This window comes from Tribolium castaneum, chromosome 1, assembly GCF_031307605.1.
Source record: "Tribolium castaneum strain GA2 chromosome 1, icTriCast1.1, whole genome shotgun sequence".
Lineage (NCBI taxonomy): Eukaryota > Metazoa > Arthropoda > Insecta > Coleoptera > Tenebrionidae > Tribolium > Tribolium castaneum.
The window spans coordinates 11,239,285-11,257,889 of record NC_087394.1 but is presented as its reverse complement, the minus strand read 5'-3'; the positions used below and the strand labels follow the sequence as shown (position 1 = coordinate 11,257,889).

Genomic DNA, 18,605 nt, shown 5'->3' with positions numbered 1-18,605 from the left:
TCACAACCATATTCTTTATTACTCTCTAAAACGTTTACATTTCTCTATTTAAAATTAAATAATTTAATTTATTAAATGCAATTAAATGTCCATGTCATCAGTTGATTCTCCTTCAGCCGATCGTCCCTCGTCCTTCCTTTTCCCCCCGAACTTTTTTTTCCTCCTGTGCACAACCCCATCCTCCTCATCCATCATCCTCACAATCAACATCTGGTCCGAAGTGTCCAAGGGCGCCACTGATATATCTCTCACAGCCCTAAATTTTCCGCAGTTATTGAGATGTTCGTTCTCAAGGCGAAAAAAGTTCCAGACGAATCTCCTGAGCAAATAAATTTCGTTAAATTGTCCCTTGAATGAGAAACCCTCACCTAAAAACTTCCAAGGGCGCTAAAATCGTTACCATTAGGTCGGCGTGAACATAACCCATTTCGGTTAAAGACATCGAAAATGCCCATCCGAATCGTAAAATAAAATCCTCGACTATTGCGAAATAATAAAACCACTGAAACGAGCCGTAAAGGTGAGGAAAAGCCGCAAATGTGGAAAAGTTACCGTCGAGGAATAAACAATTTCCTCCCTGAGGAACTTGTTATCTCCGGCTTTTGAGTCGAAGAGGCCCCAGTCCAATTTTATATCCCAAGTGTATGCGTAGCAAGAACTTATCAGCGACGCCGTTATCCAAAGATAGAAAAAGGGGCTCTCCATCATTCCGGCCTCGCCTTCTGCACTCAAATTAAAGATTTAAAAAAATTAACGGCCGGATTTTAAGTAAAATGTCTCCGGTAACTTTGGTCATTTATTTATTAAAGAACGTAATCCTAACGAATGTTTTCAAAATCAAATACTGAGTGTTTCATACAACTTTACAAAACCCGCGCCTAATGTAATTAATTTTTAATTTAATTTTACGAATGTTACCCGCTTAAATTATAAAAAAATTATAACAAAGTATAATACATTACAATAGGTGTAATCGGGAAAAATTTAAATTAAATTAACTAATTAAATTAAATTCGTAATTACAGTATATGTTAGAACATTAAAAAACTGAGGCTTCTTAAGTAATTTTTGACACATGACTTATTGAAAGGGTTTTTATACTATACAGCGTGCTCAAAAACTGGCGCACCAACTCAATGGTATGTGGTAGAAAAGTGGTTACATATAAAGGTAAAATTAGTAACAAAATTCTTTGTATTAAAGTTATTGATAAATAACTAATTTTAGGTAAATGATATGTGGCAACGTTGTCTAACAGTCATGATCGCAATAGAATTTGATCAACAATAAAAATAAATTATTTTTGAAACTATTTCCTAGGAAATAATTCCCAGTGTTGGCACATCTACACATTGTGATTTTTTGGATAAATTTTAATTTTTTTAAATTAAAAAAACTGCTAAAATCTGAAAGTAAATTTTAAAATAATTATTCATCGTTTTGTTACGGAACGATTACCTGTTGTGAAACATAAAAACATAAAAAAATTATGAAAACTAAAGAAGTTAACACAATAAGTTTGTAGCTCCAGATATTTTAAAATATAACTTTAGGAATTCTTTCAACATTTTTCCCGTAATCTGCACTTGCTTCTCAATAACGTACCACTGAATTGGTGCGACAGTTTTTGAGCACTCTGTATATTACACTTTTCCCCACAATATCGTTTTAACACAAACTGAACCAAAAGTATAATGTCCAAAATTCATATCTTTTATGAGTTATTTTTTTAAAACCCGAAAAAAACAGGTTATTTTTGTACCCAAATTTGTGTAGTAACTTCATTTTAAATTTTTTTTAATGACAACTAACTTTTTTATAGTATAATCTTTTATCATTCCGGTAAGTACAGAGTGCTCAAAAACTGGCGCACCAACTCAGTGGTACGTTATTGAGAAGCAAGTGCAGATTACGGGAAAAATGTTGAAAAAATTCCTAAAGTCATATTTAAAAAATCTGGAGCTACAAACTTATTGTGTTAACTTCTTTAGCTTTTATTATTTTTTTATGTTTTTATGTTTCATACCAAGTAATCGTTGCGTAACAAAATGATGAATAATTATTTTTAAATTTACTATCAGATTTTAGCAGTTTTTTTAATTAAAAAAAAATAAAATTCATCAAAAAAATCACAATGTGTGCCAACACTGGGAATTATTTCCTAGGAAACCGTTTCAAAAATAATTTATTTTTATTGTTGATCAAATTCTATATACTGTTAGACAACGTTGCCACAAATCATTTATCAAAAATCCGTTATTTATCAATAACTTTAATACAAAGAATTTTTTTACTATTTTTACCTTTATATGTAACCAGTTCTCTACCACACACCATTGATTTGGTGCGCTAGTTTTTGAGCACGCTGTATATCAAATTAAAAACAATGTGAAAAAAAAGAAGAAAAAAGTTATTGATAAAAAGGATTTATCTTTTTGTTCTTACCTTTTTTAGGTCTTGTTTATTTTTTATGTTTAGTTTTTATATTATGTGTTTTGTTGCTAATTATTTAAAACTATGTACAATGTGTTCAAAAACGGTTATTCATCAGGTAGACTAAAGAATTTAAATTCGCGCTTTCGTCCAGATGACTATTGCACTGTCAAATCTTTAAATTAGCTTTGTACTCAATTTTTTTGCATTGTGTTTTATAATTACGTGATTTTTGTCCTTACTTTTTTAACCCTTATTTACTTTTTTATGTTTAGTTTTTATATTATGTGTTTTGTTGCTAACTATTTAAAAATATGTACAATGTGTTCAAAGATGGTTATTCATCAGGTAGACTAAAGAATTTAAATTCGCGCTTTCGTCCAGATGACTATTGCACTGTCAAATCTTTGAATTAGCTTTGTACTCAATTTTTTTGCATTGTGTTTTATAATTACGTGATTTTTGTTCTTACTTTTTTAAGCCTTATTTACTTTTTTATGTTTAGTTTTTATATTATGTGTTTTGTTGCTAACTATTTAAAAATATGTACAATGTGTTCAAAGATGGTTATTCATCAGGTAGACTAAAGAATTTAAATTCGCGCTTTCGTCCAGATGACTATTGCACTGTCAAATCTTTGAATTAGCTTTGTACTCAATTTTTTTGCATTGTGTTTTATAATTACGTGATTTTTGTTCTTACTTTTTTAAGCCTTATTTACTTTTTTATGTTTAGTTTTTATATTATGTATTTTGTTGCTAGCTATTTAAAAATATGTACAGTGTGTTCAAAACTGGTTATTGATCAGGTAGACTCTAGAATTTAAATTCGCGCTTTCGTCCAGATGACTATTGCACTGTCAAATCTTTAAATTAGCTTTGTACTCAATTTTTTTGCATTGTGTTTTATAATTACGTGATTTTTGTCCTTACTTTTTTAAGCCTTATTTACTTTTTTAGGTTTTGTTGCTAACTATTTAAAAATATGCACAATGTGTTCAAAAATGGTTATTCATCAGGTTGACTATGAGATTCAAATTTGCGGTTTCATCCAATTGCACTGTTAAATGTTTGAATTAGTTTTGTACTCAATTTTTTTGCATTGTGTTTTATATTTCCATATTTTATGTTTTGTTTTTATATTATGTGTTTTGTTGCTAACTATTTAAAAATATGTACAATGTGTTCAAAAACAGTTATTCATCAGGTAGACTCTAGAATTTAAATTCGAGCTTTCATCCAAATGACTATTGCACTGTCAAATCTTTAAATTAGCTTTGTACTCAATTTTTTTGCATTGTGTTTTATAATTACGTGATTTTTGTTCTTACTTTTTTAAGCCTTATTTACTTTTTTATGTTTAGTTTTTATATTATGTATTTTGTTGCTAGCTATTTAAAAATATGTACAATGTGTTCAAAAATGGTTATTCATCAGGTAGACTAAAGAATTTAAATTCGCCCTTTCGTCCAGATGACTATTGCACTGTCAAATCTTTAAATTAGCTTTGTACTCAATTTTTTTGCATTGTGTTTTATAATTACGTGATTTTTGTTCTTACTTTTTTTAAGCCTTATTTACTTTTTTATGTTTAGTTTTTATATTATGTGTTTTGTTGCTAACTATTCAAAAATATGCACAATGTGTTCAAAAATGGTTATTCATCAGGTAGACTAAAGAATTTAAATTCGCCCTTTCGTCCAAATGACTATTGCACTGTCAAATCTTTGAATTAGCTTTGTACTCAATTTTTTTGCATTGTGTTTTATAATTACGTGATTTTTGTTCTTACTTTTTTTAAGCCTTATTTACTTTTTTATGTTTAGTTTTTATATTATGTGTTTTGTTGCTAACTATTTAAAAATATGCACAATGTGTTCAAAAATGGTTATTCATCAGGTTGACTATGAGATTCAAATTCGCGGTTTCGTCCAAGTGACTATTGCACTGTTAAATGTTTGAATTAGTTTTGTACTCAATTTTTTTGCATTGTGTTTTATATTTCCGTATTTTTTGTTCTTACTTTTTTTAAGCCTTATTTACTTTTTTATGTTTAGTTTTTATATTATATGTTTTGTTGCTAACTATTTAAAAATATGTACAGTGTGTTTAAAAACGGTTATTCATCAGGTAGACTATAGAATTTAAATTCGCGCTTTCGTCCAAATGACTATTCCACTGTCAAATCTTTGAATTAGCTTTGTATTCAATTTTTTTGCATTGTGTTTTATATTTCCGTAATTTTTGTTGTTGTATATTCTTTCGTTTTTAAATTCCAATCCTGTTCGCTTTATTTTGAAGAATCTGTCACTTTGACGGCATTCACAATTTATTTGAGCGGCACATTACGTTCAAATTTCATAGCTGACTTGAAAAACGGAAAACGGCATTTTTGAACACGTTGTATAAAAACAATTGCTCCTCATGTTATAAGGTAAACATTAAAAGATAATGCCTTATGGGTGTAATTATTATCCATATTTTTTATATTATTTATTCCATCGGAAACGATAGAATGGTATTTTATTCACTTCACATCATGCTAAAATAAAATTCTATCGTTTACAGAAATATAGTTCACAACCATTGTTGTTTTTCTGTTTACGACGTTTTTTTGTTGTTAATTTTTTAACGTTTATACATAATTGTCAATCAAAATAACTTTGTAATTCAATCAAAATGATGAAATGTGGTATTTGTATTGTACCTATACTACGATAAAATTCACCATTATCTTCTTAAACCCTCTCGAAGATAATATACCTACATATACCCTCTTGTATCTATTTTTTTATTGGTATTAAATCGTAGAGAATTTAATTCTGCATCGATTTTTATTAGCATTCAAGTTATATTAGCTTTTCTTTGCGATTGAGAAACTCATTAGCCATAGGCTATTAATGATCTCACATTACATTATTTCAAATTTTTGTAAATTATTATTTTTCAATATTATTTCAATTTTTTGTACCAATAAAAAATAACGCATTCGTGGATAAAACACTTGCTCTATTTCGAGCACTCCGACTACGCCATCGTGCTCGAAAAATCGCGCGACTTCGAACAACCTCAGTATCCACTTATAATTTAATGTTAATTTTGTAACAAAAATGTTGTTACATTTTGTTGGTCTTTAAAAATTAAAAATGACGTCAATATTCAAAAACCAATGACGCCTAAATGTTGCTATTGTGTCAAAATGTAACCAACACAGAAAATGTGAGGTGAGATGTGTAACAAAAAACCTTCTGTTTCTGTTTGTTCAGGCTTTTAAATTTAATTTCAAGTTATTGGCTACTATACCTAATAAAAAACTGCACTGAAATCATCTTTAATAAAAGTTACTATTTTTATAAATAAATTATAAAAAATAAAAATGATAATTGAAACCGAGAAAAATTAATAATGTAAAACATTCGCTTCAGAAAGTCATAGATTGTTTTCTTAAATTTATACTTTTTATACTATTGTAGAAAAATAAAACGAAACATAATGATTGAGTTACAAGAGAATTTAGTAAATTTAGTTGTTATTTTTTTAGAAACAAAAATTTGTTTAAACAATTTTTTTTAAACTACAATAAGAGCAAATACATTCTTTTTTTACAATACTTAGTAAGAAAACGGTAAGAAGGACACTAATCGCAAAATGTTAATAAAAACACTTTGTGATTTGTGTCTTACGATTTAGTAGAGATCTTTGTAAGGAATATGAATTTGTTGTTCTACTATTTTTTGCAACGTCTTTGCCAAAAACTGTATTTAAATCGCAGATACGTAGACTGAAGAATCAACTCGTAACAGAGAGCTTTAATTGTTTATAAACAAAACAATTTATTAACTAACAACTAGTGACTAAGTTTTAAAATAATGCAAAAGTTTCAAATAATAAAAAAATGAAAAATAAAAGGTCAGTCTTGATAACTTTATGCGTTCTTCATTGATTGTAAAAATTCAAAGCTGGATTACAGAACATTATAATCTCATAAATAAACTTTAAATCAGGATTAATTTAGTTATTCAATGTGAAATGGCAACGTAATGTCGAATTAGTTTAATACAGTTTTAACTTTTAATTTCGCTTTCTCTAAACCGACTCTTAACGTTGTGGTAGAAAAAGTGTATGCAAAATAGACAACATTTTTTCCTCATTCTTAAAAAACTTTCTTTTTATATTCCTGACAATTTTTTCATCTTTTTAGCATTCTGTTATTTGTTCATTTATTTTACAATAAATAATATTAAAACTCAATAATGTTGCAAGAGAAATATCAGAAAGATAGAGAAAATATGTGACATTTTGTATTAAAAAAAATAATTCATATTATTGTTATTAAAAAAAATCAAGTTAGCCTTGTATTTTCAAAATAAATGACGATAAAAATTTGAAAAAGCTCTCAGATGATAGAATTTAAACACTTTTAACTGTTTCCCAAATTTCAAGGTTCTCTGTTAAACCGTTATAAAAATATTTAACTGTATCCATACTTTTTAGTGACCCTGTATATGATTTTTTTCTTAAAAATCCAGTAAAAATCAAAGAATAAAATAATTATGAAAACATGACTAAATCTTAAAAAGACTACGATCTTTGGAAATAATAACAATAATAAAAATAATTTATTTGTGGCAGTAAAATAGTTACAATTTAATTTGTTACAAGAAAAAAAATACAATAACAAAACTAAATTTTTTTAAAGTTGTTTCTACCACAAATTGGACCAAAATGCAACAAAACTGATCAAGGTTTTGGACCAGACAATAAATGAGAAATATTAAAAAATAAAAATAAACAATGTGATTGAAGAAACAGAGAAAAATGTATTAAAAAAATATCTAATTCTGATTACCAAAATTATAGAGAGGAAAAATAAGAAAATAAAATAACCAGAAAAATCATTTTGTGAGAAACAATTTGTATTTGTGTTTAAAATTGCTGACTTTAGAATTTTTTAATGTCAGAGGAACTTCATTGTAGACTAAGCGGATATTATAAACAAAATCCCGGCGAAAAATTGATGGTAAAGATGTGTCTTGGGTTTAAATTGTGAATAAGGGTAAAAAAGGCTTTTTATACCGTTAAATACATTATTATTATTATTATGGGTATGAAGTCTCAAACAAGTTTGACAATACTTCCAAAGAATAAACACACAAATTAATTAGTGTCTACTGTCTACTAATACTCGTAGAATCGTAAATATTAAAATAAATGAAAAAAAAAGTCTCAGGATTATCAGTTTCAAAAAATATTATTTTTTCTGATGCTGGTGAACTGCTTTCGGTCTAAATTCAACGTTGTTTACCTAGTTCATAGTTAAATCAATTTTCTAATACGTTTAATGAGCATTGAACTCGCGTAAGTTCACGGCCATGAACAATAACCCGCATTGTATGTAGGTGGTGTAAACACAAAATCAATTTAGCTAATTGCTTCCTGCTTCCCAGTTTGCCTCACCTGAATAAGCCGTGTTTAGGGCCGTAAAGATTACAACAAAGAATGACGTCGCATATTTCGCTGCATTAGCCAAATGAGGAAACGCTTCTTTAGTATCTCTATATCTTCTCAAACATTGTGCAAATCTGAACCAAGCCGGCAAACACGCCATAAAAGGCCTTATTATCATGTGCTTTTCAACGCAATAATTCGTGTCTGAAATAAAGCCATGTAGACGTAAATTGTCGCATTTTGTTACCTTGTACCTTGTCCAACTGACCAACTGGGGTTGGTTAAATAGAAACAAAAAAAGTAATGAATGTCGGTGAAAAGGTTTACAATACTGTTTAACTGATCGGCGATCCAAAAATCGGCAAATGTTACGTAGAAAAATGGAGCCGTTAAGACTTTACCCTAAAAATAATAAAATAGAACGCTTTGGTTGTTGATTGTGCTTGGTGATTGTTTACCAAAGTGTTCTACCGTTTCATGCAGAGTAAATACGAATAGTTTAAATCAGATACTCGCGAAAGTTTGAATATGTTGGTGAAATGTAGTTTGGCTTTGTTACATTTTGCACGGATCGTTATTTACTTTAACAGTGTTGTGTGCATCGTTTTGAAAAGTATCAGTTTACGAAAACTTTTTCTAACAAAATTCTAAAGCCCAGACAAATTAGACAAATCGGTGGAAAAAATTTCTAGAGATTTGAAGTTTTTCTTAAAAGCTTTCTTTACACCTGAGTAGACATATATCAAAAGTCCCCGAAGTTGGAAGTGAGCTCGCGGAGAGGGAGGGGGTTAAAGCAATCTTTTTTTGTTTTTTTGCTTATATCTCGGGAACTGTTATCCTTATCAATTTTTATCTTCTACCAAAATTTAAGCTGATACAATTTCCTACAAAATGGTTATATGCATATTTTCTGGATCATCTTCAGATGCTGCATTGTAGTCTTCAACTGGAGAGCCCGAGAGAAGAAAGTATTTCTCTCCCTTATTTCCCACTATTAGCTTAGGTGGGAGACGCTTTATACACACTATTTCCATATAAATACTTATGATATCACATGGGTATACAGCTAACTAGGAGCATAAAAAATAATACTAATAATTCTGATGCAGTAAAAAACATTAGAATTTTAAGTGAACAAAACAAAATAAAATTTAAAAATGTTATAGCCAAAACGTGTTGGGAAAAAGTATATGCATGTAATCGCAATGATATCAATGCTCAGTGGAGCAATTTTATAAATATTATCAATGATGAATTTAACGAATTTTTCCTCTAAAACAAATACAAGTAAAAAAACAAAATATTTATAAAAATGATCCTAAAGTAAAATATTATAAATATTATCTAGATTTGTTATCTGTGATAAGTAAGTATGACGATAAATATGTTGTTCTTTATAAGTATTTGAAAAAAAAATACGACATGGCTCTACGAGCGGCACGTAAAAATTACTATGGACAACGAATTCAAAATGCAGACAATAAATCGAAATGTGCTTGAAATATTGTTAACAAAATTTGTGGCAGAAGTAAAAAATGTTTTGAAATTCAAATCGAAGGTGATCCTAACCAGTATTTCATTAATTCAGCGCCCTTTGTACGAAGTAAGTCAAATAATAATACGATCTCATCCAATGCTAAAACTATGTACGTATACCCAGTTACTAGTCAAGAAATTATTACTATAATTCAAAATTTTAAAAATAAGAAAAGTACAGGCTTTGACGAAATATTTAATAACATAATTAAATACTGTTGTGAAGAAATTAGCGCACCTTTATCTTTTGTTATTCAAAACTCTTTAGATTATGGAATTTTCCCAGAACAATTAAAACGAGCGCAAGTTCTTCCTATATACAAAAAAGGTGACCCAACATTAATATAAAATTATAAGCCAATAAATCTGCTGTCATCGTTTTCTAAAATTTTTGAAACTGTTATATCTTCCAGAATTACTAATTTTTTAATGAAATTTCAGCTACTGAATTCATACCAACACGGGAAATCTGTTGACTCAGCTATATTTAGCTTCACTAATGTTCTGTTAGATAAATTAGAAGAAAAAAAGGTGGTTCTTGGAATTTTCTTAGATTTTTCGAAAGCCTTCGATTGCCTAGATCATAACATCCTAATAAGTAAATTAAAGAAATACGGCATAAGAGGAATTATGTTAAAGTTGATCACATCTTATCTTAATAATAGGTATCAGCAGGTCACAATAACAAAAAACAGTACTGTATGTACATTAAATAAAGTTCTAATTAAACAAGGTGTACCTCAAGGTAGTATACCAGGGCCTTTATTTTTCGTAATTTATATAAACGACCTATTAAACATTTTAACAGTCTCAGACAACAATAGTGCAGTTAACTTTGCTGATGACACAAACATCTTAATTTGGGGTGAAAATATGACAGATACAATGAAAGAAGCAAAGATATGCATGAATAAGGTAATAAACTGGACTAAAGAAAATAAATTAGTGTTAAATTTTGAAAAACCTACGGCATTCACTTTGCAATACGTAATCCAAGAATACAGAGAAACCGAATAAAATTGTAATATCATCTAAAGAAATTGAATTAATAGAGAAAACTAATTTTCTGGGAATATACATTGACCATAAGTTACGCTGGACTAATCATATAGATAATTTATTAAAAAAATTAAACTCAGTACATTTTACAATACGTGTTTTAAAAAAATACATTAACATTGAACAACTAAGAATAATATACTTCGCAAATTTTCAGTCATTACTAAGCTACGGTATAATATTTTGGGGGCAAAGTGGAAAGATATCAAAAGTATTTGTTGCTCAAAAACTAGTCATGAGAACTATGTTTAACTTAAAATACAGCGTGCTCAAAAACTGGCGCACCAACTGAATGGTGTGTGGTAGAGAAGTGGTTACATATAAAAGTAAAAATAGTAAAAAAATTCTTTGTATTAAAGTTATTGATAAATAACTAATTTTAGGTAAATGATATGTGGCAACGTTGTCTAACAGTCATGATCGCAATAGAATTTGAGCAACAATAAAAATAAATTATTTTTGAAACGGTTTCCTAAAAAATAATTACCAATGTTGGCACATCTACACATTGTGATTTTATGGATGAATTTTAATTTTTTTAAATTAAAAAAACTGCTAAAATCGGAAAGTAAATTTGAAAATAGTTATTCTTCGTTTTGTTACGGAACGATTACCTGGTATGAAACATAAGAACATAAAAAAATAATGAAAACTAAAGAAGTTAATACAATAAGTTTGTAGCTGCAGATTTTTTAAAATATGACTTTAGGAATTTTTTCAACATTTTTCCTGTAATCTGCACTTGCTTCTCAATAACGTACCACTGAGTTGGTGCGCCAGTTTTTGAGCACCCTGTATAATGAAACTTGTAGGAACATCTTTAAAAGCAATAACTTTTTGACAGTAACTGGTTTATACATAAATAGATTACTTTTATTTTTCTTTAAACAGAATCTAGTATTTAATGTCACTAACGACTAACGATAGAGTATCCAAGACACAAACTCACGCTAACGAAAAAAAATTCTCATTATGCAGGAATAAAACTATACAATAGTTTACCTGTGCATCTACGCACACCTTGTAATTTAAATTTATTTAAAAAGAAAATATTTGACTACATTTTGGATCTCGAACCATATACTTTAAATGAATTCTATAATAGACAGGTTTTTTGACTTATGTCTTAAAATTATTTTTTATGTTATTGTTATTTCTGTGTATAATACTGACGTTTTTCGTATCAATTTTGTTACTACATCTGTATAAATTGATACAAATAAATTATTATTATTATTATTATTATTATTATATACTAATATTTAGTTATACAGTGTCATGTAGACACCAAACTTCAAAAGCTAGTAGCTCGCTTACGGTTAGTCCTACAACAATAAGACTAAGACTATTTCGTAGGAAATTTTATCAACTTTAATTTTAGTAAGAAGATAATAATTGATAGGGATAACCATTTCCGAAATATAAGCAAAAAAACAAAAAAGACAGCTTTAGTCCCCTCCCCCTCCTCGATCTCGCCCCACAGTGTAAAGGAAGCTATTAAAAAAATTCCAACTCTTTAGAAATTTTTTCCACCGATCGCCTTCTTTTTGTCTAATTTGACTGGACTAATAGTTTTTTTTAATTTACTTACCAGAACGCGAAGGGCCCAAAAGCGCGCCTCATGCCTCAGGGTTTTTGTCGGATTGAATAGAAATGCTGACATTAAAAGTACAAGAACAAATGGGTTAATGTACGCTGGAATGCTTAATTCGGTACTGTACAAAAAAGAGAGGGCACTAACACACCAAATAACACCGAAAATTGCGGCCATTTCTATAATGTGTTGTTCAGAAAGATGATTTCTGGGGTCCATTTCAAATATCAATACGTGATTAACCCCAGAAGACCGCCAGCCGTAAATGTTAATACCCCAGAGAAATAAAAATTCGATTATGAGGAAAGGGCCTCGGTAGAGGCGACAGACGATACGCCAGTCGTCTGGACGTTTATGGAATATGGCTAGAAAATGAAAGTGATAAAACGGTGAACTGAAGGAGGGACCAGGCTTGATTTGATGCCAACTCTTCAAATTTAAATAATGTATTTCATTTAATTAAACGCCACAGAATGTTTTAATCTATGGAGGTTTCCATTTTTCTAGTTTACAGTGGGTATTTATATTTAAGTTTGTGTCGATAGGATGTGGGATATGTGGTTTCAAATTATAAAATTACATTGGTAATGGCATAATTCAACTTGAGGTAAATAAGTGCACTTACCGTAAGACAATTTTAAATACACATACTTAAGTAAGCTCTACACATATCGACTTATGAAGAACAAATATTATATTTTTGATTGGCATGACGTACTTACTCATATAATAAATTATACAATAGTTTTATATTTATTTTTCACAGTCAGGACGTTCACAAGTCAAATTTTACATTCTTTGAAAAGTATCTACTAATTAAATAAATCTACTAATAAATTTGAAATTTTGTTTTTACATTATTTTCTAGTGTTCTAGAAAATGTGTCCGGAGTTTAAAATTGTCTTTACTTTTGGACTTTTGGTTAGTTTTTGCACATCAGACTTCTGACTACCAGTAGATGCTTATTACAATTACGTTACTTGCAACTTATAGTCGACAAAATTCTATTTGTCTATTTCTAATAATTTTTTTTTGATAATCCGTGTTTTCTATAACACGAAAGGGTACCTGTTCCATCCAACTCAAATAATCAAGGTTCCTCTATACATCAAACTGATCTACGAAGACAATCTAGAAACAAAACCTACTTAGCTGCGATAAATAATTAACATTAAAAAGTGAACCATTTGAACGATGAGAATTCTCTGTTATTTATTATTACATTCAGAATGAAATCTTTGTTAGATTTAAATTTAAAAACAAAATTTATTGAAGAATTCAAATACGGAAATAACTAAAAATAGAACACTGACATGTTTGCCTTAGCCAAAACTCTCTTTTTAATTTTTAAAGAAAAAGCTGTCTGACTCGTATTTTTTGATATAATAATGTGGATAAAAAAAAATTAATTAATTTTTCACTTTCTAAATTGAAACATTAACAATCGTCACAAAAAATACGTACCTAACTCGATTAAAGTAACAGTTTTTGTTTAAAAATCTAAAAACGACAAAAAAGTGACAAATTACAAAAAACAGTATAATTTTAATATATAATTTAATTTATTTATATATCATAATTTAAAAATTGTATAACACAACTACTAGGTGACGTCTTATGATATCCATAAAACACACGGGTTTTATAGAAAAATCGTCTCGTGATTGGCAGAATAAAAATTAATTCGACAAATGACACTTCAGAACGTCAAATAAAAAATTTCCAAAATGTTGATTTTCTCCTTATTGTCTGACTTGGATAAACTTATTGCATATGGGACTTACATGTAGTTTATCCCCTTTATTAAACGCTCGAACTTTGTTCTCGTATTTAAACCTTCGCGGGGATAAAATACATTTATAGAATAAATAACTATTATTATCATACAACACAAATTAATTGAATATAACCCCTTCATCTTCAACTAACTTGCAATTTCAGAGAAAAGTGCGAAGTGTTAAGCATATTTTAATTAAACGGTATTAAATAGTTTAGATTTGTAAGAAAGTCACTTTTCAAAAAAAATGTTGAATAGCTTCTTCACTTGTCGTTATTATACTCGTATGAGTTATGTCCTAATTCTTATAAGCTTATTTTTAATCAAACTGCATACAGTTTACTCACATTGATAGTTACGATAGTTACGCGTATCAACATTTTTGCATTTTAATTAATCTTTAATGTACCTACATAATTGAAATAATTGAGGATAATTACTTTACAATTAGTATGGATTTTTTAGTTTGACCGTTACGTTTAGTATTAAATAATAGGTAAACTAAAATTACCAACATTTTCGTTAATTATTGTGCGACGAATGATTTAGTCTGAAGGTTTAGTACTCATTCTAATTTTTAATTCAAAATTTCAAAAGCAACATTCGTTTCTTTATACATTTTAATTTCAAATCTCAATTTTCACGACATGATTCTTTGGTTTTTTTAATAGTTTGTCCGATCATAATTTATTTACATTAGATAGACATTAATTTCTATATTTTTCAAAATGTTGCCTTACTTTTGTCCGATAGTGTATATCTTAATTTCAAAACTCAATTTTCACGACATATAGTGTGACCAACTTTCTAATGATTTGATCACTTTTGTTTGAGAAGATTCACAATGCTTCTTGGTTAACACTTAAAAATACGGGGTAAGTTGGTAATGGCGTATTTCTGATATTTTCTTAAATGTAACCAAAAATTCCAACTTTCAAGGATTTATAAATAATATATAATAAAAAAAAATATTTATGATTGCTCAATATTAGCTCAAGTGCTCAATATTAGCAATTTTGTTTTTTGTTTCTCAAACGATAAGAAAATAGAGTTTTATTTCCTAGTTTTATTTTTTTTCTATTTATTATTAAGTGGAACGCTATACCAAATTAATAATAGGTGTAATAAGTATAGTTTCCAAATACACCATAATTGACTTACCCTTATAGTTTTGAACTTATGTTTTGAACAAAAATAAAATTGCTAATTATTTTTATTATTTAATACATTTATGTTGTAAATTTTGAGTGTGTAACAGATATTTTGAAGTACGCTATTTTGAAAATTCAACTGGTCGAATGGAATGCGTTAAAAAAAAATGGAGGTGCTAGTAAACGGTTAGTGAGCAATAACATTCTTTAAAAAAAAACGTTAAATTTGTAAGATTTTTAATGATGTAATTTACAAATTTTTGCAACATTTTGATAACACAATAATTTTTAGTAAAAGTTAACTGTTTTGTTGCTAGCGTGAGTGCGTATTTGTAGGGTAATTTTAATGTGTCGGACTAACTTTCGTGTAGTGATATAAAAGGAATTCAGTTAAGCATAAAAATGATTTGAGTTTTTTGTTTCAACATTTTAAAATAAAATTTGAGAATTTGTAATTTTTTCTTCCTAACAACAGTAATCATTTGTTGCTCTTTTTTTCCCATGTCAAATTTCACTCGTTGTCGAATTTGCTAATTTGGTAAGTGTTTTATACCATAAAAGACAATGTGAGTTTTTTTTCAATAGATATCTGTTTAATGTTGCAAACTCTGCTATTTCCGCTAACTAAATCCAAAAAAATACAGTCTGAAAAGCTAAAAATTTAATTAAAAAAGAAAAGAAAGAAATTAAATAAGAAACTTTTAACTCAGTTTAATTTCAACTATCGGTACCCAGGACATTGCTCGCTATTTTTGAATCACCCTGTATAGGTACATATATTTTTATAATAATGTTGACAACTTTTGATTGTAAGTAAATGAATAATTTAATTTTTTTGGAAACTTATTTTGGAAGATAGGAAAACACAGGTTGTCTAGTGAAGAAATGCAAATATTTCGACCAAGTAAACTGATCTTTTATATTTTTATTAAAACGTTTTTGTTTAAAAACCCACTCTTTATAAAATTTAACATCCAGTCGTTTTTTTAAAATAACCATCTAAAACAGTGGAAATTGTAAGAGTGTAGAACACTGCTATTGTCAAGAGGTGCTATGAAGGGCCCGTTGACACTGTTTCATAACTTACTAGAATTTGAAAACCCACTCAACTTAGAATTTTTTTCTCTTGTCATTTTTTCTAAAATGTACAGTTTTTTAGCAAAATAATAATTAAATGTAGAAAAATGTAGTTATTTTGTTGGCAACAAATTCCAGCAGCCCCTTAAATCAAATTCAAAATACCCGATATAATCACCGCGATCATGAGCACCACAAAAGACCCCGAAAACAGCCCCACTTTAAACGTCGTCCACGGAATTTGCTGTTCCCCCAAGGGCGGAACCCTGAGCCTTTTCATAGCCCTTTGCCGGTCGCCCCCTTCAAGCTCCTGAGTAACCGTACACTCAGTCTCTCGAATTAATCGGTCGATGTCTTTATTCGTATGAAAATGCGAATTTTCCACATGTTCCGCTCGCCATTTCGCCCCTACATCTACATTTAACAACTGCAACGTAAAATTACCAAGATAAACTTCCAACTTCCGTCACGTCACCTACTTTATCATGCTTTTTCAGGATTTTCCGAAACCCAGTAAAATTTAAATTCTGGTAATTTTGCAACAGTATTAGACTTAAATAAAATTCGCTAAATGCTAACTTCAACTCTTGTATTTTTTTCGCAGGTACGTTTTTCTTTCTTAGAATATTATTTTTTATAGAATTTTTCTTGCGTGGATATTCAACATCCTGAGCTTCAGTGAGATCACTTTTCAGACCAGCGTATTTGCGGGTCGCTTCGGCCAATTTTTCTAAAATTGTGTCAGAAAAATTGAATTAAAATAAAAAACCAAACAGGCGCTACTTTAGCTCGCAAAAAAATCAGAAAGCGTTGGCACTACTATTTCTTTTAAAACGAAAATGCCTTTTGGCGCTTTTACCAGAATAAAATGTATTGATCTTTGTCAGTTCCTTATCACAGTAGGAGAAAAACTGTTCGTCGAATTTTGCAAAATATCGGGTCAAAATTTCAGGCTCAACCAATTCCGCAGACGGGGCTTGTTCCACAGCAGCGTACAACATTGCCTTCATCTCCTACAAATTTTGATTTGTTTAATGAACTACCCCAAAGGCAATTAATTTTTTATCAAACTTACCTCGTAATTTATGTATTGTTTCCTCCATTCTGGAGTTATATGAGCACAGAGATGTTCAGTAAATTTCATTATTAGAATTCGATTAACCCATTTAGTTGTTTATTGTTGTGAAACTGACATTTTTGATAACTGGTCAAAAATCACAGTGACGTCGCGACGCCTGACGTCTAACATGACGTAAAGATTACTACTATACCGACTTGTCGTAAACATAACCTCCAAAAATCGAGTTTGAAAAATCCCAAGCATGGGTTTTTATCGAAAACGTATTATTAATTATTTAGTCAGAACGGTTTGTTATCATTAATGGAATTATTCCCGTCATAGTTTTTATAATTTTCCAGTATTCAACGAAGATAAAAACTCAGGTTATACCGGACGAAAGCGTTCTAAATAAAATTGAAAAAAATGTGTATACCCCCAAAAACCACCCAGGTCTGTTTAAACCACGCTTGATTCCTGTCCCAGAAGCGTTTATAAAGGCTGTTACTACTGTAATCGCAGGTAGACATAACCTTAAACACCTTAAACTCCCTGGATTTAGTACAATGTTTATTCTTTAGATTATCCAATAAAAGCATTAATAGAAGATGGTAAAACGTTAATTAACCATTTAAAATCCAAGAAACCCCCCGTAGAGAAGGACGAAATGAGGAAAATCGAACGCATAGTGTACCAGAAAGTGATGGAAAAACAGAAAATTCCTCCACTGGAAAGTGAAGAAGACAAAATCAGATTCCAGCAAGTGGTGGATAATAAAGTTCGGAATGTTTTGAAATCAGGATTTTACAACTGGAAACCTGTACATTATACTCCATATGAAGCTTTGGTTTATTTGATGTCCAGATCAGCTCCAGAGTTTTCCGTCCTGGCACGAATATTTCTGGAAATTGCTGAAAGGGATCCAGGGTTTGAGCCTAGGAGTTTGTTTGATTTTGGGTCTGGAGTTGGGACAGTCACGTGGTGAGTACAATACGCAGCTTTGTTAAAATTATCACATACTTAAAAAACATTTTTCTAAATTAAAGTAATATCGTTTGTAATAAAGTAAGGATGCATTTTTAACACATTTTTTAACGTTCTCATAAACGCTTAAAATTACGCTCGTAATTTTTATCTAACATTTTCACAATTCATTATTAATATTAATGTTATTGTAGTTTACAAATAGTTTTGGGTAATAACTAATCACTAATTACCCAAAATTGTACCAACTAGAGTTTCTTTATTGGGAGAGTTGGGACACTGAACGTCAAACCGAGCCAATTTTGTATTATGTGGATAAGGTATATATTTCTATCCTTTTTTATTAAAATTTTTGTTAGTAACTTATGTCAGAGGTTTATGTCGAAATTAATTTCAAGGTTATAATTTTTGTCAAATGCATAAAATGACATAATTTTACGTCAAATTTAACCAGGGACGTAGAAAACGTAGAAATTTTGGGATTACTATT

General features: G+C 29.3%; 2 protein-coding genes across 2 annotated transcripts in view; one reads left to right on the top strand and one right to left on the bottom strand.

Moving 5' to 3' along the window:
* PXo (P[[i]]-sensitive XPR1 orthologue) lies at positions 1-17,320 on the bottom strand. Its single transcript, XM_964602.4, has 10 exons — positions 17,150-17,320; positions 16,934-17,087; positions 16,554-16,804; positions 16,240-16,501; positions 12,067-12,434; positions 8,135-8,282; positions 7,890-8,084; positions 553-722; positions 369-502; positions 1-319 (listed from the first exon to the last, which is right to left on the bottom strand). Exons 1-10 carry the CDS (start codon positions 17,216-17,218, stop codon positions 82-84), a joined length of 1,989 nt encoding a protein of 662 aa, XP_969695.2. The 5' UTR covers positions 17,219-17,320; the 3' UTR covers positions 1-81.
* Positions 17,310-18,605, top strand: part of LOC658273 (uncharacterized protein) — an 8,176-nt gene continuing 6,880 nt past the window's right edge. The window contains exons 1-3 of the mRNA XM_064355055.1: positions 17,310-17,441; positions 17,494-17,653; positions 17,713-18,112. Of these exons, the coding sequence (XP_064211125.1) occupies positions 17,397-17,441; positions 17,494-17,653; positions 17,713-18,112 (605 nt within the window). The 5' untranslated portion in view covers positions 17,310-17,396. The remainder of the gene's footprint in view (positions 17,442-17,493; positions 17,654-17,712; positions 18,113-18,605) is intronic.

Bases quoted from the DNA above. Each gene is read 5' to 3' on its own strand.
- PXo (XM_964602.4), bottom strand. From the start codon at position 17,218: ATGAAATTTACTGAACATCTCTGTGCTCATATAACTCCAGAATGGAGG. The intron at 17,088-17,149 runs GTAAGTTTGATA...CAAAATTTGTAG, and splicing joins AACAATACATAAATTACGAG to GAGATGAAGGCAATGTTGTA. The intron at 723-7,889 runs GTGAGGCAAACT...ATTTGAGTGCAG, and splicing joins CCTAAACACGGCTTATTCAG to AAGGCGAGGCCGGAATGATG.